Below are 21,309 nucleotides of genomic sequence, written 5' to 3'. Positions count from 1 at the left end.
TTAATAGAAGAAATTATTTTAAGCACACATGTATATCTACAAATTACCATGATAACTTCTAAATCCCCTAGTTTGTCTAACTCCCAATTACACCTTGGTTAAGGCAACAGCAAGACATACAGATTTTAAAAGACCCAGGTAAAGTAACACACAATACCCTGAAACAGTCGAATTCAAAGTGAGTTTTCTTGATTTCAGCTCTTTGTAGACAGCAGCTTGAGGCTTAGATGCTGAAGGCTTTTCACACTTATTAGATCTTAGAATGTCTTCCCTTGCACACAGCCTTCTCTCCTTTAACCATATTTTCCCCTTTGAATGCAAATTCCCATTGTTTCACTATGTCTTTGAAGATTTTACCTCTCCAGTAATAAAAATCTCTCATAGTACCAATTTTACCAGTAATCTTTGGGAAAAAAATAAACACACTGTTTCTTAACTCCTCCTGGCTTAGTAAAACATTTCACCCCTTCTTTGAAATCAATCTTGTATGGTTATTTAAAAAGCAAATGTTCCCTTGATACTTATATTTATCTACTTAACATTTCAAATCTAGCTTATCTTCTGTTACATCAAAGCCTTCAGACCAGCTGCCTTTAATTCAATTAAGTCACACACACACACACACATGCACATACACACGTACTCACGCACGTACACAGACCCCACTATTACTCTACAATAAAGTCCAATAACATTATGAAAATTATTATATCTTCCTGACAATCAGCTGAAGGATGGGGCAAGTGTGTATGGGGCTGATGGCCTTCCCTTGTCCAGGACACAAGGACATAAGCATTCACCCATCTACATAGGATTACATCGGATATACAGCACAGATAAAGGCCAATTAGCCCAACCAATCCATGCTGGCATTTATGCTTCACTTGAGGCTCCTGCCCTCTTTCCTCATTTAAATCTATCATTGTAACCCAATATTCCCTTCTCCCTCTTGAGTTTATCGAGTTTCCCCTTAAATGCATCTACACTATTCACTTTAATCACTTGGTAGTGAGTTCCACATTCTCACCACTCTTTGGTTATAGAAGTTTCTTCTGAATCCCCTAATGGATTTCTTGGTGACTTATCTTATATTAATGGCCTCCAATTATGTTCTTCCTCATAAGTGACAACATTCTCCCTGTATCCACTCAATCAAAACCTTTCATAATTTTAAAGAACTCTAGGTCACCCCCTCAGCCTTGTTTGTTCAAGAGAAAAGAGACCCAGCCTCTCAATCCTTTCCTGATGTGTATACCCAGGTGTTTCTGGTATCATCCTTGTAAATCTTCTCTGCACACTCTCTAGTGCCTCTATATCCTTTTTATAATATGGTGACCAGAACTGTACACAGTGCTCTAGGTATGGTCTACCCAAGGTTTGATATAGGTTTAGCATAACTTCTGTACTTTTCAGTTTTACCCCTCTAAAAATAAAGCTTAGTGCTTGCTTTGTTATTTTTAATGCTTTGTTAACTTGTTAACACAACCTTTAGTGATTGGAACAAAAACAAAAATACCTGGAAAAACTCAGCAGGCCTGACAGCATCTGTGGAGAGGAATATAGTTGATGTTTCGAGTCCGTCAACTGTATTCCTCTCCGCAGATGCTGTCAGACCTGCTGAGTTTTTCCAGGTATTTTTGTTTTTGTTCTAGATTTCCAGCATCTGCAGTATTTTGCTCTTATCTTTAGTGATTGGATTTGTGTGTGAATCATCAATGGGAAGAGTCTGCTGCTCTCCATGTGAGGCCATGGGCCCAAGACTCAAACTCTTCCAGTAGATCAGTGCTGCTGAGCTTAGTCCCAGCAGCAGAAATGGCTGCATTAGGCATTCTTCCTGACAATAATCAATCCGCAAATTGTTGACTGTTAGATACTTACAATATTTCAGTAAACATTTGCCTCTAAGCACTAGAGGGCACTGTAGTATGCTAGTATTAAAACGGATAAGAAGCTTTCAGCTTTTAACTTCATCAATAAGCAGAAAAAGAGAGCAATTAATGGGTCCTTCTTAACTTCATTTGGTAACAATAGACGAGCAGTGCTGTATAAAATCTAGCACTTCACCACATCAATCAAACACTCAGCCTCACTCTTCGATAGAAAACCTTGTAAAATGTTGGAAGGACTGTGCATTTATTTTATGCCTTAGTACGTCCTTGGGATCTGGTAAAACACTCCACATGGGTGAACTTTTAACTCACTGTTTAAACAGAAATATTCAAATATGTGCAGAATTATGCGCGAGTGAAATCTGTGTTGAAGCTGATACCAATTTCTTACAACATTTCGATTTTAAAGAGGATGTTGGTAGCAGGTTTGCCTGTTTGGTATTAAGGGCCAGCAAATTTTACATCTGAAGCCAGCTTTTCACTAGGGCCGGTGCAAAATTCTCACATCTTATCAAATTGAGAGCCGCAGGTGAAGGCCAGATCCCAATTTACAATGGGCACCACCAAGGTTGGGGAGTGTAGTAGGAAGACAAGTAAAACAATGGTGACTAGTGTGACATCAAGCTTGGGTTTTAAGAGTTCCAAACCTCTTAGTAGGAAAACCGGGAAGAAGATTGACTGCGATGCTGCGTGGCTGCAGGGGAGAGGTATATATTTTGGTGCTTTGAGCATTTGCCATCGCATTACTAGACCCAGTGTGCTGCTGCATTACTGAGTGGGTAGGATTTGGATTCTCCCCTTCTATTTCCTATAGAATGAGTTCCTGACCTCAGCTCAGCTGTCTGATAAAGCTGCCAAGGGCAATGATACACCTCCAAGAAGGAAGGTAGAATTGGGGAAGTTACGTCGCTCACACAATTCCAAGAAGCCAATGTGTGAAATAGGAGTACATCAGGAGAAAAAAGTTAATTTATTTATGTACCGTAATCTTTGAACCAAAATCTAACCTTAAATCTAACCCCGGTATCAAATTTAGTCAAAATATCAACTATATTCTGAAGGCTCCACTTCATGCAAGCCCATTAAGGCCAAATGGGATCACTGATCCTGAAACTGGAGTGAAACATTGGCACAAATGTGTGAGTACCATTGTATGTCATGACATCCCTGTCCCTGGCTGACCCGTGAAGCACGACAACGCACATTTGCACTGACAGAGATGGATTTCCCAACTCGAACCAAGTCCTGTTCACTCACCTCTCTTTTCGTCACTGACCTACGTTAGCTCCTGGTCCATCTATACCTAAAATTCAAATTTCTTGTCCTCATGTTCAAATCCCTCCATGGTTTCACCTCTCCCTGCCTCTGTAACCTCCTCCAGCTCTCCAAGAGCTCTGCATTCCTCCAATTTGGACGACTTCATTCATTCATTTCCAAATTCCTTTGTTCCGCCATTGGCCGCTGTACCTTCAGCTGCCCAGGCCCTAAGATCTGGAATTCAATCCCCAAACTTCTCTGTCACACCTTTCTCCTTCGAAATGCTCCTTGACATCTATCTCCTTGACTGAGCATTTGGTTAGCAGACCTAATATATCCTTCTTTGGCAGGTGCCAATATTTGTCTGATAATTCTCTTGTGAGCTACCATGGGATGCTTTACTGCATTGATGGTGCTATATAAATGAAAGTTGTTGTTGTTAATTTCTTTGATCTGGTTTTCCCCTATTTCAGAATCAGCAGTGCCAGACATCGTGTTGATGTCCCAGAAATAACAAAACGCGTGTTTTCCTACTACGCAAGTAAACGTAAAGGGCATTGTTAACAGTACTTCTGCGAAATGGAAAAACTACTTCATATGTTTTGTACAATGCAAACCATTAATTAAACCTCGCTCTGTCATGGTTTATGACATCATCGCAAACCCGCAATAATTAAAATTCTTTAACACAGTACAGCTTGTGCATTATCAAGTGCATCTCCCCCTCCACTCCCCTGTCAGCATCCTGAAGGGACTGTTCCCTCCACAATGCCCTGGTCCACTCCTCAATTACTCCCATAACCTCCCCCTTCCTCTTCCCACAGCACCTTTCCATGCAAGCGCAGGAGATGCAACACCTGCCCATTTACCTCCTCCTTCTCACCGTCAACGCCCCAAACATCCTTCTGAGTAAAACAGTGATTCACTTGGACTTCTTTCAGTTTATTATAGTGTAAACACTGCTCACGGTGCAGTGTCCTCCAGCTTCTCTAATGTTCCTCAGCAATGAGAGGAAAAAAATCTGCCGCTATCAGGGAGCAGGAGCAGTGGGAGCATTGTGTCCTGGTCTTACATGCAGTGGCGCAAAAAGAAGTTTAATGACCTAACCAGGTCAGGAAAGGTCAGTGCACTTGCTGATTCACATCCATCCTGTATAACACCCCTCCTCCCACTCTGCCTTGCTAAGTGTACCCCATCACATCACTCATAATTTGCACTTAAGCTTCAACAGCACCCATCCTTCACGTTCTCTGCATTCCCTCACTTCCCCATTTATCCATTCATTACTGTCACTCACCCCAATCCTTATACAAAGTGACGCATCACTCTCAACGAATACACTGCATCCATTGGGTGAATACATGAGATAAGTGACAAATCAGCGTCTTCAACTGGAGATGGTGAGACTAGGAACCTGCAGCTTCTTGGTGACAGAGTTACAAATATCTCTGACACCCATGCTGCCTATATTTAATCAAGGACTGATCTATGAAAAGCCTAATATGGTGATTGTTACGATTGTTACGTTATCAGGATTGATGCACATCCCTCTTTTTTAAAATTCATTCATGGGATGTGGACGTTGCTGGCTACGCCAGTATTTATTGCCCATCTCTAATTGCCCTTGAGAAGGTGGTGGTGAGCTGCCATCTTGAACCGCTGCAGCCCCTGTGGTGTAGGTACACCCACAATGCAGTTAGGGAGGGAGTTCCAGGATTTTGACCCAACGACAGTCAAGGAATGGTGATATACTTCCAAGTCAGGATGGTGAGTAACTTGGAGGGGAACTTACAGGTGGCGGTGTTCCCATGCATCTGCTGCCCTCGTCCTTCTAGGTGGTAGCGGTTGTGGGTTTGGAATGTGCTATCTAAGGAGCCTTGGTGAGTTCTTCAGTGCATCTTGTAGATGGTACACACAACTGCTACTGTGCATTGATGGTGGAGGGAGTGAATGTTTGTGGATGAGGTGCCAATCAAGTGGGCTGCTTTGTCCTGGATAGTGTTGAGCTTCTCGAGTGTTGTTGAAGCTGTACTAATCCAGGCAAGTGGAGAGTATTCCATCACACTCCTGACTTGTGCCTTGTAGATGGTGGACAGGCTTTGGGAAATCAGTAGGTGAGTTACTTGCTGCAGAACTCCTAGCCTCTGACTTGCTCTTGTAGCCATGGTATTTATTTGGCTATGTCAATAGTAACCCCCAGGATATTGATAGTGAGGGATTCAGTGATGGTAATGCCATTGAATGTCAAGGGGCGATGGTTAGATTCTCTCTTGTTGGAGATGGTCATTGCCTGGCACTTGTGTGGTGCAAATGTTACTTGTCAACCCAAGCCTGCATATTGTCCAGGTCTTGCTGCATTTGGACATGGACTGCTTCAGTGTTTGAGGAGTCGCAAATGGTGCTGAACATTGTGAAATCATCAGTGATCATCCCCACTTCTGACCTTATGATGGAAGGAAGGTCATTGATGAAGCAGCTGAAGATGGTTGGGCTGAGGACACAACCCTGAGGAACTCCTGCAGTGATGTCCTGGAGCTGAGGTTACTGACCTCCAACAACCACAACCATCTTCCTTTGTGCCTTTAAGGGCCTAAAACAGCAGTCTGTGATACATACCTGATGATGATTCCTTACAGAACCACATTCCTTCTGAGGGTGCACCATCACAAGATAGGCAGCCAGGGACCATCCAGCAATGGGTCTAGTTAGACTCTGGCTTTTCACCTGGAGATTCACAATTCACAAATGAGCATGAGCAGACACTAATGGCAGGGGAAGCTATGAAGAGTCCCCAAGATCTGCTTAGACAACAAACCCAGGGACAATCATTGGGAAGGGGAATGATTCAGGTACAGAAGCAAGTTGCTGAAGCACTGCTAGATGTGCCAGGTGCACTCCCCATAATCGCAGAAGGTTGGAGGAATCCAACTAGATCACTGGTGGGTTAGTGGCAAAGGAATTGTGAGAATGTTTGCTATGATGAGAGTGACTTCCTGCATGGATATTCGAGAACAGCTCTCAAATGATTCCATGGGGGCCATGATGACGGTCATGCAGGGAATGTCTACCACCTTGATTCCTCCACTGTTGCTAAATTATCAGACTGACTAGTTCAGTTGGCTAGAGTGTGATGCAGGATGACTCCAATGGCACAGGTTCAAACCCTGTACTGGCTGTGGTAGTTCATGGAGGCCAGCCTCTTCAACTTGCCACACTTGTGGAAGGGTGCTCCTCAAGCTGTATAACCAATTGTATCACTCTAATGGAGGAGCGATGCCTATGGTCCTTTGTGGACTATGGCTAATTACCCCTATCTGACATTCAATATTGGATGAGTGGAAATTACCTCCAATTGAATATTGGGAAGACTGAAGCCATATTTTATGTTGCCTGCTCCAAACACCATTCCCAAACTACTGACTCCATCCATCTCCCTGGTAATAGTCTGAGACTAAGCCAGGTCATTCACAGCTTGGTGTCATATTTTACCCCGAGATGATCTTCCGAATTCACATTGATGCCATAACTAAAACTGCCTATTTCCACCTCCATAACATTGCCCAACTTCACCCTGTCTAAGCTCATCTGCTGCTGAAACCCTAATTCATCCTTTTGTTACCTCTACACTTGACTAATCCAATACACTCCTGGTTGCTGTCCACATTCTAACCTCGATGAACTTGAGGTCATTGGTAACTCTACTGCCCATGTCTTAAGTCACGTTCACCTAATCCTCCTGTGCTCCCTGACCTACATTTGCTCCCAGCTAAATAACATCTTGATTTTTCTCATCCTTGTTTAAATATCTCTCCTGGACCTCCTTGCTCCCTATCTCTGTAACCTCCTCCAGCCTCACAACTCTCCAAAATATCTGTAGTTATCTAATTCTGGCCTCTTTGGCACCTCAGAGTATATTTGGTCTACCATTTGTGTCATGTTTTCAGTTGCCTTGGCCCCAAGTTCTGGAATTCCCTCCCAACACCTCTCTGCCTTCTAACTCACTTTCCTCCTTTAAGATGCTCCTTAAAATCTATCTCTTTAACCAAGCTTTTGGTTATCTGACCTAGAATCATCTTATATAGCTTGGGTGTCAAATTTTGTTTTATAATGCTCCTGCGAAGCGCCTTGGGATGTTTTATAGGTTAAGGGTGTTATATAAATTGTTGTTATTGTTGTAAACTGGATGACAGGTGCCTTATCTGTGGCCTTAAAATGTGTCACTGAACTGCGTCAATTTGGTTAGCTGCATAGTGGTAAGAGTGATGTGGTGGTGGTGCAGGAAGGGGATGACAATGAAAGAGGACATAGAAGTGGGGACTCAACTCTGAAGTACTCCCGCTTCTCACCCATTGCCTCCGCCTCAGCCAGTACTCAACATGCTATCCTATCTCCCAGTGACCAAGTCTGCCCCTGCACAGGTTCAGGTGGAGCTGTTTTTGGCTGAGCTCTTATGGACTCCAAAATCCAGAGGCCATAGGTCAATAGCATCTTAGCAGTCAAAACAGGGGTCTGAGAAGCTGGCCTCTACCTCTGCTGACGCCACATGGGATACACCTTGTAGAAATGGTAGGGAGAGAAAGCTATTGTAATTCATCAAGGTTATGCATATGGGTATTTGATAAAATGTCATGTTGTTAGGTTTCTTTTTTTATGATAGCACATTAAATTTAATTATTTGTATCGCTCCCTCGTCTGCCCATTATTGAGTCCCGAGTGCCAACTTGCCCTTTCAGTTACTTCATGATGAATGTCTATTCATGAGGGGACCCATCAGGGGATGTGCAACGGATATACGCTTGGTTGAAAACTGTTTTGTGCAAAGTTGGCTGAGGGCGGTGGAAATGGGTTGCAGGCTATCATTTTTAAACTTTTTCCAGTGTGAGTCAGCAACTGAACCGTCTTCGGGCTCTAGAGCAACATGACTACCATGCTGAAGATATGCCTCAGGTGTCAATGTCTTACTAATTACATTGTTGAGGTTTAATGGCAATTACATTGTTAAACAGGTGATGAGTATTTGTACACCTATAAACGGGGATAGCTGGGACACTGGTATGTTGGAGTAATGCTGTCTGTGAACAAAGTCAATAAATCTTTCCAGCAAAGAAAGCGGCTGTGCCTTAATTTTAGCTTCATCCACCAGCATGGATCCAGTTAACATCAGGTGCTTAGATAGATCTGGAGGTGACTTTCAGTACCTCGGGCTCCTGGCATCACCTGAGCCTGAAGGGAGCTGCATTTGGTTAAAGCTTCCACTTTTATTTTGAGCATTCTTTAATGTTCTTGTAATCAAATGTTGCTTGATCAGCTCCTCAGTCGTCCTCCACCTCTAATACTCTCTGCTGTGCCATGTTATGCAGGAAACAGCACTTCATTCTGGATACCCTTGCTAGTGAACACTGAAAGGCACCTCCAGATCGATCTAGGCACCTGAAGCACATCTTCAACCTAGTAGTGATGTAGCTCTTGTTATGGCACTTTTGGGCCTCATTGGTGGGTGTCATAAGCATGTTTGCAGTGGGTTTCCTTTGTCCCCTACAAGCTATCCCTATCTGTTCCCTGGTACATTGTTGGACAGCTGCAAAAGAAAAGCAACATGACAGCTCCTGAGAATTCAGCACACACCTGCATGAACCTCTTGCTCTGGTTGCACACCAGCTGTACATTGATAGATACCTTGCAGTTGGTAAAAACTCCTGGTTCATCTGGTGGTCCTCAGATTGGCACGTGTGTCACATGTGTGCCTTTGAGAAGCTAGGGACACAAATCCGACTGTCCACTCAGTCTGGCTATTGTCATTGCAGGGGAAGATGGACATCAGTCGCCACCCTGGCAAACAACTCATCTGTGATCTGCCTTATACAACACTGCAGCTGATTGAGAGGCTCCTGAATTGGTGGCTCATTGGTAGGAGCCAGGGGCAAAGAAATCGGGAGCAGTGGTGACTTTCACACCAGTGGGCAATGTCTGGCCACCAGATCCTGAAGGAGGCTGCAAAGGTCTGTGACCATCTGTTGATGACTGTGACCACTTGTCGTGTCAATCTGAGCCTGCAGAAGCACTACTCTCCCCACAGGGCAGGGAAACTGAGCCTTTCTCTCAACCCCTCCACATGAATAGTTCCTCCTGAGCCCTCAGCCCCTCTGTTGCTCCTTTCTCTGCTCTTCTACACTCTGTCCTGCTTTCTGCTGTTCTCCAGAAGTGCGTTAAGCACCTCTCTGTCATGTACCACTTTCTTGCGCACCTGCAGATCCCACCAATATGAAGACATGACTTTGCTGTCATGTCTTCCCTGTTCCATTTCCTATAGAAAACATCCACTCCACCATTCAATCCACCAACCAACCTCTACCACATCCTGATGTTGTTCATTTGAAACTTATGAAACTTGGCTATGATCACAAGAACTCTCTGCAAAGCAGCTGTAAGCACACAACCATTATTCATATCAGGCAATCAGAACTATGAACACCGCCATAAAGTGCCATTCAATCTCATCTCAGTTTCACTGCTGTGTTTCCTGACCCCTGGGAAACCTGTGCTGGGGGAAAATCCAAACTTCTGATGATATCTCTTCAAATATGCCGCTTGGCATGTGATAATGATTGGTTCCAACGAGATAATGATCAACGCCAGCAAGTTATCCTCTAATGGATCTCCCGAATTCAAGAATGGGCACATTGGAGGTGGGGTAGTGTTGGGTTTGAGAACTTTCAATTTTGCACTTTCTCACAAGCCCTTGGAAGATAACATGTTCCCTCATTATATTCTGTCCACTGTATTAACAGTGACTTTAAGTCACTTAAAATATACAGCTTTACATCCCAAATAAATAGTGCACTGAGGAATGACATTCAAGTGAGTTAGATCATTGTTTTTATTCTTTCACGGGATGTGGGCATCACTGGCAAGGCCAGCAGTTGTTACCCATCCCTAATTGACCCTTGAGAAGGTGGTGAGCTGCCTTCTTGAACCGCTGCAGTCCATGTGGTGTAGGTACACCCACAGTGCTGTTAGGAAGGGAGTTCCAGGATTTTGACCCAGCGACAGTGAAGGACAAGCGATATAGTTCCAGGTCAGGATGGCATGTGGCTTGGAGGGGAATTTCCAGCTGGTGGTGTTCCCATGCATCTGCTGCCCTTGTCTTTCTAGGCGGTAGCGGTTGTAGATTTGGAAGGTGCTTTTGAAGGAGCCTTGGTGAGTTTCTGCTGTGCACCTTATAGATGGTACACACTGCTGCCACTGTGTGTCAGTGATGGAGGGAGTCAACGTTTGTGAATGGGGTGCCAGTCAAGTGGGCTGCTTTGTCCTGGATGGTGTTGAGCTGCTTGAGTGTTGTTGAAGCTGCACTCATCCAGTTGAGTGGAGAGTATTCCATCACACTCCTGACTTGTACCTTCATGCATTAATATCATGAACAATAATTTCTAGCCGTTCATGTGGAGATGGATATATACGATCATAAACCTCAATTTTTCAGCCAAGAAATACTTGAACGAAGCCAATATCTTCTTTCAACAATTTCTTTGTGCTTATGGTCTCAGGGAATAACAACTGTTTTCATGTTAGACTGTTCTGATTCCAGTTTTGCATTTTGCATTGCATTTACTGGGAGAGTCTTTGTGAACCCGGTAAAGTTTCTGTCCTACTTTTAGCATCAGAAGGTAGTGCAGATTAATATCTCCTAAATCCAGGCAGGGGAAATGAGGAGGTTTTTTTTTTACACTCTAGAGTTCTTATGATCTTGAATGCACTGTCTGAAAACACAACGAAAGCAGATTCAGTTGTGACTTTCAAAATGGGATTGGATAGATACTTGAAAAGGAGAAATTTGCAGGGCTATGGGGAAAGATCAGGGGATTAGGACTGATTGGATCTTTCAATGAGCTGACACAGGCATGATGGGCTGAATGACCTCCATCTGTGCAGTCTGATCTGATTTTGAAACTATCATCAGAGGCACAGAGTTTTGAAGTACTGTATTTGAAACAAATGCTTTATAACTGTTTATCTAATTTTTTTTAAAGGACGAGCAATCTTTCCATATGTGGAAAGAGGCTCCTACACCTATTACTACACCCTCAATATTTTATTGTATTTTCACTTGACAATGGTATTCTTGCAAACAATATTGTCAAGCATGACCCAATTTCTTCCATTCTTGGGGGATGGTCACGTACTGAGAACTACTCAGCTTTATCTCACCAATGATCAAATGCCTAGAATTTGATGCAGCAGCAAAATTGGCATCAAATTGGCTCATTGAGAAATAAAGTTAATCATTTCTTGCAAAGTTGGCAATATTGAAAGGAATAAATTACTACAATTAAATTGACAACTTTGATTTGTAGGTTGGAAGGGCGCAGTTAGAATCAGATACTGAAGGCTATTCTCTGAATTTGAGGCACTTAACTATTTTCACATTATCTGAAGCGTTCAGTAGGGTCACCAAAAACTTTCAAGATGACTTTGTTCTGCCATTAGATTTTGGGATCACTCGGTGCTCATGTCCTCTTAAGTTGCCAGCAGGAAAATGCTTCTTAAATATTTTCGCTTAAAGCCAGAGATGGTTTCAGCACAAAGTCAGAAAATTGCTCCATCAATTCCACACCAGTGCCTTTCTCTGAGTAAACCGCCTATCCCAATCCCAATCTACTCACGCCCTTTAATGTTCTATTTCATCCAAGCGACATGTCACATAATTAATGGACCTTGCCTCAACAACAACTCGGGTAGAGATTTTCGCATTCCATGGCCAGTATTTTTCACTCGTCGGTCGGGCGCGCTCAGGAGTCAGCAGCAAGCTCGCCGACAATTAACAGGGCCGATTGAGGCCATTGAAGATCTAACCGAATGCAGTTCTTCACTGCCCTGGTCCACTTACGGTTGGCGGGCAGGCAAAATGGCCAAGCGGCCTTTGGAATTTTTAGGAAACTCCAACAACAATTAAAAATTAAATAAAAATGTTAACATTTCGTTCATAACATGTCCCTGCTCATGGGTCATGTTTTTTTTCTAACATTTTAAAACTCTTTCTTTTTAATTTTCAAAAATCTTCATCTCCCTGAGGCAGCTCTGCCTCAGGGAGCTTTTCTTGTGAGCACCCACGCTACATGCATGAACTTGCACACTTGCCCTCCTCCGCCCACCCCCCACCCCCCCCCCCTCCCCCCACCCACAGTGCAGCGTGTGTTTCACGCTGGGCGGGTCTTCTTTGGCCCGCCAACATGAAATCATGGGCAGGCCCCGATCGCTCCAGCTCTCCCCCCGCCAAGCCCCACCCAACGATGGCAAGATTCTGCCCTATGTTTCTGTTTCCACTGGCCTATCTGGAAGATCGCTCCAGATACTAATGACACAAAGAGGTACTTGCTGGTATTAATCAGGATCTGCCTATTGATGATAGAAAATTACTGCCGATGCTGGAAATCTGAAATAAAAACAGAAAATGCTGAAAAACTCAACAGGCCTGGCAGCATCTGTGGACAGAAACAGAGTTAACATTTCGAGTCCTTATGACTCTTCAAAGCTCTGAAGAAGAGTCATACGGAGTTGAGTTTTACCAGCATTTTCTGTTTTTATTTCTACTTATCGATAGTTTACCTTGTGTCTGCTTGTCCCACAGTTGTGGTTTAACTTACATGCGAACATATGAATTAGGATCAGGAGTAGGCCACTCAGCTCCTCGAGCCTGCTCTGCCATTCAATAAGATCATGGCTGACCTGAATGTAACTTCAACCCTACATTCCTGCCTTTCCCTGTTAACCTTTCACCCCCTTGTTATTCAAGAATCTATCTAGCACTGCCTTAAAAATATTCAAAGACTCTGCTTCCACTGCCTTTTGAGGAAGAGTTCCAAAGACTCACAACCCTCTGACAGGGAAAATTTTTCCTCACCATTTAGATAATAAGCTTCTTTTTTATTCTTCCTGCCAAAATGAATGATTTCACATTTGTCCACATTATACTCCATTTACCAATTCTTTGCCCACTCACTTAACCTATCTATGTCACTTTGTAGCCTCCTTATGTCCCCTTCACTGTTTACTTTCCTACCTTTCTTTGTGTCATCAGCATATTTAGCCACCATTCCTTTGGTCCCTTCATCCAAGTCATTTATATAAATTGTAAAAGGTTGAGACCCCAGCACTGACCCCTGTGGCACACCACTCATCACATCCTGCCAACCAGAAAAAGACCCATATATGCCAACTCTCTGCTTCCTGTTAGCCAGCCAACCTTCTATCCGTGCCAATATGTTACCACCTACACCATGAGCTTTTATTTTCTGCAATAACCTTTGATGTGGCACTTTATCAAATGCCTTCTGGAAATCTAAGTCCAGTACATCCACCAGTTCCCCCTTATTCACAGCATGTGTGATTCCTTCAAAGAACTCCAATAAACTGGTTAAACATGATTTCCCTTTTACAAAACCATGTTTGACTCTGCCTGATTACCTTGAATTTTTCTGAGTGTCCTGTGATAACATCTTTAATAATAGCTTTGAACATTTTCCCTATGACAGATGTTAGGCTAACTGGCCTATAGTTTCCTGCTTTCTGTCTCCCTCCCTTTTTGAATCAAGGAGTTATATTTGCCATTCTCCAATCTAATGGAACCTCCCCGAATCTAGGGAATTTTGGTAAATTAAAACCAGTGTGTCAACTATCTCACTAGCTACTTTGTTCAAGACCTTACGGTGAAGTCCATCTGGACCTAGGGATTTGTCAACTCACAGCCCCAGCAATTTGCTCAATACCACTTCCCTGGTGATTGTAATTCCCCCGAGTTCCTCCCTACCTTCCATTTCCTGATTTACAGCCATTTCCGGGATGTTACTTGTGTCCTCTATAGTGAAGACCGAAGCAAAAATCCTGTTTAATTCATCTGCCATCTCCCTACTTTCCATTATCAATTCCCCAGACGCACTCTCTATAGGACCAATGCTCACTTTGTTAACTCTTTTCATATTTAAATATCTACAGAAACTCTCACTATCCATCTTTATACTACTAGCTAGCTTTCTCTCATACTCTAATTTTTCCCTCCTTATTAATCTTTTTGTCATTCTTTGCTGCTATTTACATTCTTTCCAATCTTCTGACCTGCCACCCATCTTTGCTAGTGTATACGCTTTTTCTTTAAGTTTGATACTGTCTTTAACTTTTTTAGTTAACTATGGTTGGTGGGCCCTCCCCTTGGAATTTTTCTTTATCATTGAAATGTATCTATTCTGTGTATTCTGAAATATCCCTTTGAACGTTTGCCACTGAACTTAAAGTCGAGCTTCTAATTTACCCTTTCTATACTGTTTGCAAGGATCTCAATGAGAGCTCACCCACTGGCATCCTTTCTAGGATGAAGAGTCTGACATTTCCAGCCTTTCCTCATGATTCAGTTCTACAGCACCAGAGCTCTGCCTTGTATGTTAATCAAAATGAGAAAATAACTAGAAAAGCAATGGATCTTCATCGGAATCTGAAAGAGAAAGTGAGGATCATGTTTGATGACCCTTCATCAGAAAGGATCAAACTTGAAACCTTTACCTATCTTCCCCTTGACTAATCTGTTGTGCATTTCTCCCCTTTCAGTTGTTGACTAATCTGTTGTGCATTTGAAGAATTTTCGGTTTTATTCGAAATTTCTAATATTATCTATTTTCATTTCCAATTTTCAGATTTTCCTCTTTGTATCTAAGCTGCATTCCAAATTATGCTAGCAGAAAGTTTTACAAAATAAAGAAAAAGTTGGCAGCTGACAACATACTTATCGTGCTGCAGTAAAATTGTGATAAGAAATGAATCCCTTAGCTGTGGTCAACTGAAATTATTGAATTGTTTAATCAATCACCTCACAAAAACATTCATGCACATGCAGCACATTCCTGTAAGTTTATAACTGAATTGCAGCAACTTTGTTTGTGCTTAAAGATTTCGGCACATTTGTCTCTAAACATTACAGTTATCACACAGGCAGTGATGTACCCAGCAAGACGAGAGGACAAATTTAATGCATACATGAATTCCTAACCATTGAAGATTAGATTTACAGGAGGCAATAGTTCTTGCTCTTATGTGCCAATTTCCATTTGGTGTTGATTTATTCAAATGTAAATTAGAAAAGATTATTTCAAAAAATAAGGCATTGACATACAGTATATGAGTAATTTCAGACTTGACATGTGTTAGTGCAGCAAACGTTGGAGGGATAGATAATGTTGGACTCATGGTTTTCAAAGCTCTCCCATTGGAATGTTTCTTGTGCCGTGTATGGGTTTGATGTAGGCTAATTGATAGAGATTGATTGCTATGGTTAATAACTAAATTAATCGTTGGGCTCTAATATCATTATACTATGTGACTACCAGGATTGTGGCTGGTGAACTAAAAACAATCTTTGTCTCCTTTAGTTCAGTAATTCCTAAGTTCCAGCATCCAAAGATACATACAGGGTGTTTAATAACTCTGAATGTATGCTTGATAGAAGCAAATTGTAAATGAGATATGAAAGCATAATTCTTAAAGTTTTAACGCAATACAATTGAAAATTCGGGGCTTCAATATAACTATCATTTTATGTGATAAATCGTTCACTCCAATTTTCCAACTTTTTGAAAACATTGTTCTGTTGCTGTTGAGTAGTTTCATGAACATTAACACAATATTAACAACAAAACATTAACATTAAAAAATGTTATTAATTATGCTTTAATTTGTTGTTTAAAGCTTGCTCCTATCATGTGTATGTCCAAAGTCAATAAAGTTGTACGAGGACCCTATAAGCACCCTGTATATAATGGAACAAATAACATCAAACAACATGCAAGCCCAAACAATCAATGTATCAAACTCTCCTGATGGTAGCATCTTAACAGCAAATCCCTTGATTGTTAAATTCTTACAGTAAATAGTATCAACTAGAAAACTCGGATAAGAAAGAAAGTACTTACTTGGTGTTTAAATTCAAGGGTGACTTTGGATGGTCCAGATGTTGCCTTAATTAAGTCCTCAAGTATTAAGATCAAGAAAACTGTTATCGTTGATTTTCTTTTGAAACACAGCATGATTTAGAAGATCTCTGTGAGTAAGAACTGCTACAGAATCTTGATTAACCAGCTTGCTATAGATCTGCACTTTGCTGATAAAAGCACAGCCCATGTGTTTTACTGCAAATGAAAAGGGAAGTCAAAGCCAACTACTGATGAGATCTAACCTTTACAGCTCTTGACAGTATCTCTTCATCCATGTGTCATTCCAACCTGCCTTTTTATATTACGCTTTAATGGTTACTCTAAGTGCAACTTTGTTTAAAATATTGAAAAATAACAGTGCAGTTCCTGTTCTTGTCAATTGAGATTCCCATTAAATAACAACAGATTTGCTTAAACATTTTTTTTCAAAGAAAACCTCAAAAGGAACTTTCTTGCAACACAATTGCTAAGAAAAGCAGATTTGCTTTTACAGTTTTGTGCAGTTCAGTCTTGCATTGTGTGTTTAGCTAAATCACAGAATACTAGCATGTGACAGGTGTGAAGAAGGAATAACAAAAATGGAGAAAGAGACTTGCATTTACACAGCTCCTTAGATGACCTCAGGAGGTCCCAAAGTGCTTTGTAGCCAACTGAGTACTTTTGAGGTGTAAATGTAGGAAAACCGGCAACCAATTTGCTGAAAGCAAGCTCCTACAAACAGCAATGACCAAATAATCTGTTTTTGTGATGTTGATTGAGGGTTAAGTATTGGCCAGGTATAATTCCATTGTTCTCCTTCAAAATAGTGCCTTGGGATCTTCTATGTACACCTGAGAGGGCAGTCGGGGCCTCAGTTTAACGTCTTATCTGAAAGACTGCATCTCTGGCAGTGCAGCACTCCCTCAGTAGTGCACTCTGTCAGTCTTGTTTTCCGTGCTCAAGCCCTGGAGTGCGACTTAAACCCACAACCTTTTGACTCAGAAGTGAGAATACTCCCAACTCATCCATGGTTAGGTTGGTTGTCAGTGTTGGTAATGGAAGTGTGGATTTTTGCTAAAATTTGTACATCAGGGTGACCAACTGTCCTGGATTTCCCTTGCCTGTCCCCTATTTGAAGCCCTTGTCACATTCTCACTGAGCTACCACCCCCTCACCGCTGTCACAGACCCAGCTGGAGACCCTGCTGTCTCCGGCCGGCACCTCCCCTCCTGCTCTTACAGGTTAACCAGCACCCACCGCCCACCCCACTTCCTCGCTTGGGTGCCAAAGTGTCCCTTGTTTTATTCCCTGAGAGTTGGTCACACCCTGTTGTACATTTATAGAAAGTAAAGAACGCACAGCCGCAAAAAAGGTCAGGTATAGTGCCCTGATCACTCAATGACTGAAGGCCAGTTTCCCATGAAGATTAATTGCCGTGACATGTTTATTGATATGAGGATTGATTTAGTGAGCCTGGCAAGATTTGTACATCTAATTTAAAATGTTATATTCCTTCTATTTTAGAAGGAACACATGAACATAGCAGACAGTGGATTAAAGACAACAACAATTGCATTTATATATCACCTTTAATGTAGTGAACCATCCCAAAGCACTTCACAGGAGTACTATCAAACAAAATCAGACATTGCACCACATAAGGAGATATTAGCGCAGATAACCAAAGCTTAGTCAAAGCGATAGGTTTTAAGGATTATTTTAAAGGATGAAAGAGAGAGGCAGAAAGGTTTAGGAAGGAAATTTCGGAGCATAGGACCTTGACAGTTGAAGGTACAGCCATCAATAATGGAGTGACTAAAATTGTGAATGCGCAAGAGGCTAGACTTGAAAGAGTGCAGATGTCTTGTAGGTTCGGAGAAGGGTACAGAGTTAGGGAAGGACAAGGCCATGGAGGGGTTTGAAATCAAGGATGTGAATTTTAAAATTGAGCTGCTGCTTCACCAGGAACCGATGTAGAAGTGATGAGCGAACCAACCTTGGTGTGCATTAGGACACAGGTAGCAGTTTGGGATGAGCTTAAATTTGTGGAAGGTGAAGATGGGAGACTGCCAAAAATGTGTTGCAATAGTCAAATCATGGGGTAATAAAGGCATGGATGAGGGTTTCAGCAGCAGATGAGTTAAGGCAGGAGGAATGGTAAGAAGGCAGAGCATGTTGTTCCTGGGATTAGGTTAAGATAAGGTTCAAAGGGCCTTCTTTTATAGGAACTTATTTGGGGATGTAAGAAAATGTCCTTTCAATGAATAATTAACTCATCTTTCACCCAGCTGCACATTGCACATATCTCTGGCAAGTCTTGCATTAATTCTTAACCCTGTAGAATGAACTTACGCCATTAGCTGACAATTAGTCCTTACATGTGACGTGCGTTATGGGAAGTGAGGAGTAGTGAGTAGTTTTGAGGATAGTTGAGGATTAGAAGTTTACCAAAATGTTAAAATAGAAGTAATTAGCTTCTGGAGCAGATAATAAAAATGGATGCTAGAAAATGTATAAAGAATACAGTGAAGCCAGTAAAAAGAATGAGAGAATATGAATGAAAATGACCTAAAAACATAAAAGGTAGTAAAGTGTTTTTCTAGGAATACATTAGTGGTAGTAAGAGGATATCAAGGTAAGAGATTTATAAAGTATGTAAGAAGAAATGATATATGTACAATATATAATAAATTATGAACGCTAACAGTGTTTGTGACCATGGGTTTAGGGAGGTTTTGTGGAGAGTTACCCAGTGGGTGAATGTTGTCACTGTCTGTGCAGTGAGTGGGGCTCGGGGAGGTTTCGAGTTGAAAACGCGCCCGCGGGCTGTCCACAGACGGACCCGGTAGGAGCGGCTCGGCGGGAAAAGGCTCGAGCGCTTCACCCGGAGAAAGAGACAGAAACAGGGAGAGGGGGACCGGGGGGTGGGAGTTCATTCTGACGCCGGGAGCACATGGCAGCCGAGGCCGCGCTCTCTCAGGTATTTGTAAATGTTGCTGTTGTTCTCCCGGAGTGTCCGCCCCACCCAGCTGTTCCCCCCGCCCAGCTGTCCCCCCCACCCCCACCCCACCCAGCTGTCCCCCCCTCCAGCTTCCCCGCGCCCCCTCCCCCCCTCAATCCCCCCATCCTCCCCCCCTCAATCCCCCCATCCTCCCCCCCCTCAATCCCCCCATCCTCCCCCCCTCAATCCCCCCATCCTCCCCCCCTCAATCCTCCCATCCTCCCCCCCTCAATCCCCCCATCCTCCCCCCCTCAATCCCCCCATCCTCCCCCCCTCAATCCCCCCATCCTCCCCCCCTCAATCCCCCCATCCTCCCCCCTCAATCCCCCCATCCTCCCCCCCTCAATCCCCCCATCCTCCCCCCCTCAATCCCCCCATCCTCCCCCCCTCAATCCCCCCATCCTCCCCCCCTCAATCCCCCCATCCTCCCCCCCTCAATCCCCCCATCCTCCCCCCCTCATCCCCCCCATCCTCCCCCCCTAATCCCCCCATCCTCCCCCCCTCAATCCCCCCATCCTCCCCCCCCTCAATCCCTCCATCCTCCCCCCTGGCCCCTCGCCCCTCTCTTCTCCCTTTCACCCCCCCCCCCCCCCCCCCCGAGCACCTCTCATCTCCCTTCGTCCCTGTCCCAGTCTCCATCTCCGTCTCCGCTCTCCAGGGCAGTCTCCATGCTGTGTGCAAGCCTTGTGCCCAGTTGGAGTTGGACCACAGGTTTATGTACAAGCTGTCCCTTAGATTGCACAGTGCACCATGCATACACCTGATATATGCCCACGAGCCCTCATAGATAGCCTGCCCCATTGAAATCTGCATCTAAACCAGCAGCAGCATGCCATTTTACCCCAGGCAAGCTGGCACCTGTGGTGTCCTAGTTCCTGTACAGTGTCTGGTCAGTCTTGATGTGCCAATCCTGTCCTCAACATCCCAGTTTGCATGCTTTCTAGGCCATGAACATGCCTTAATTTTTTTTTGTTTGTTTCTGTGTTGCTGGTAACCTTGTTACCGAGGTGCCAGACTTGAAAACATTTGAGAAGGTTAAATCTTACTTTAAAAGTATTTTCCTCTGACAGAGGCTTCGTGCTGCTGTTCACTACACAGTTGGACGTCTTTGTCAGGAGGTCGGGGAAGATAAAGATGTAGAGTTCAGTAAACAAACCATTGCTGCCATAGCAGAAACAACCTTCAGACAATGTGGTATGTATGCATTGAAATGCTCAATAAGACGTTTGCTCTTCTATATCCACTGGGGCAATACAGTCTTTCTGTGCTTTTAATTTTCTCTCTTTATCCTTCTTATGTTGTGTATCATATTTCAGCCATGGGAAACGGCAGACAATTTGCTGTCAGATGTCTGTCCCTCAAACCAGCCACTAAAGAAGTGTGAGAGAGCAGCTTGGGGTTACATACCTTTCACTGACTTATCACTTTGTCTTCACCAGCTGCTTTACTCTGACTTCATTAGATTGTAAACTTGCAGTGTGAGGACTTGACTATAATGGCAGAGAATTTGATTTCTAATGTGAATGAACATATCTGGACCACACCTGGATAAGGTGAAAATTCAGCGTGTAAGGATGAGAGGGGTATGGGGAGGGAAATGAACTGTGGGTGTCTACAAGGCCAACGTGTCAGGAGGAGGATTGAACTATGAACTTGGTAGCCAAATAAGACTAGTGTGTGTATGGGAATAGAGGCCGTTGTTATGGGTGATGTCAATTTAGCAAGGATAAAATGGGAAATCTATAAAGGGTGCTGGCTGGGTGAAAAGATGATCTTATTAAGACAGAGCAAGTTGTGAATTTATTTGTTAAGTTTAATGATCATTTGGTAACAGCCACATGGCAAGGATTTTTGATGGTATCAGATAACTCCTAACATTCAAGTTTTCACTGTTTGAAATTGCAATTAGTTTCATTTGAGGAAATGTACCTTGATCTGTATTATCTGGAGTATTTGTGCAGCATTTAGTGCCTTGCAGTTTGACTTAAAGCTAATATTTATTTATACTTGTTTTTTAAATGTTACATTTGTCTAAAAATACGAAAGACAAAACCGTTTGTCTTAAGCTGGCGTGATGTTATCAAAATGCCATTGAGGGGAAATCATGCTATAAAGAAGCTGATAAAAATCACTTTGCTACCTAGTCATTTCATAAGGAACAGAGCAGTAATGTTCAATCAGCATTTTTGAAACAGACTTAGCAGATCTA

The 21,309-nt window shown here is 42.9% G+C and overlaps 2 protein-coding genes across 2 annotated transcripts in view; one reads left to right on the top strand and one right to left on the bottom strand.

The window, feature by feature from the left end:
• LOC144690363 (uncharacterized) overlaps positions 1 to 16,333 on the bottom strand; it is a 66,168-nt gene extending 49,835 nt beyond the window's left edge. The window contains exon 1 of the mRNA XM_078557788.1: positions 16,100 to 16,333. Coding sequence (XP_078413914.1) covers positions 16,100 to 16,213 — 114 coding nt within the window. The 5' untranslated portion in view covers positions 16,214 to 16,333. The remainder of the gene's footprint in view (positions 1 to 16,099) is intronic.
• A 2,492-nt stretch (positions 16,334 to 18,825) lies between these two features.
• The window catches only part of cenps (centromere protein S), a 29,181-nt gene continuing 26,697 nt past the window's right edge, over positions 18,826 to 21,309 (top strand). The window contains exons 1-2 of the mRNA XM_078557791.1: positions 18,826 to 19,079; positions 20,171 to 20,294. Of these exons, the coding sequence (XP_078413917.1) occupies positions 19,053 to 19,079; positions 20,171 to 20,294 (151 nt within the window). The 5' untranslated portion in view covers positions 18,826 to 19,052. The remainder of the gene's footprint in view (positions 19,080 to 20,170; positions 20,295 to 21,309) is intronic.

The sequence above is a fragment of the Cetorhinus maximus genome, chromosome 15 (genome assembly GCF_964194155.1).
Source record: "Cetorhinus maximus chromosome 15, sCetMax3.hap1.1, whole genome shotgun sequence".
In the NCBI taxonomy this organism is placed as follows: Eukaryota; Metazoa; Chordata; class Chondrichthyes; order Lamniformes; family Cetorhinidae; genus Cetorhinus; species Cetorhinus maximus.
This window is presented reverse-complemented; position numbering and strand designations above follow the sequence as displayed.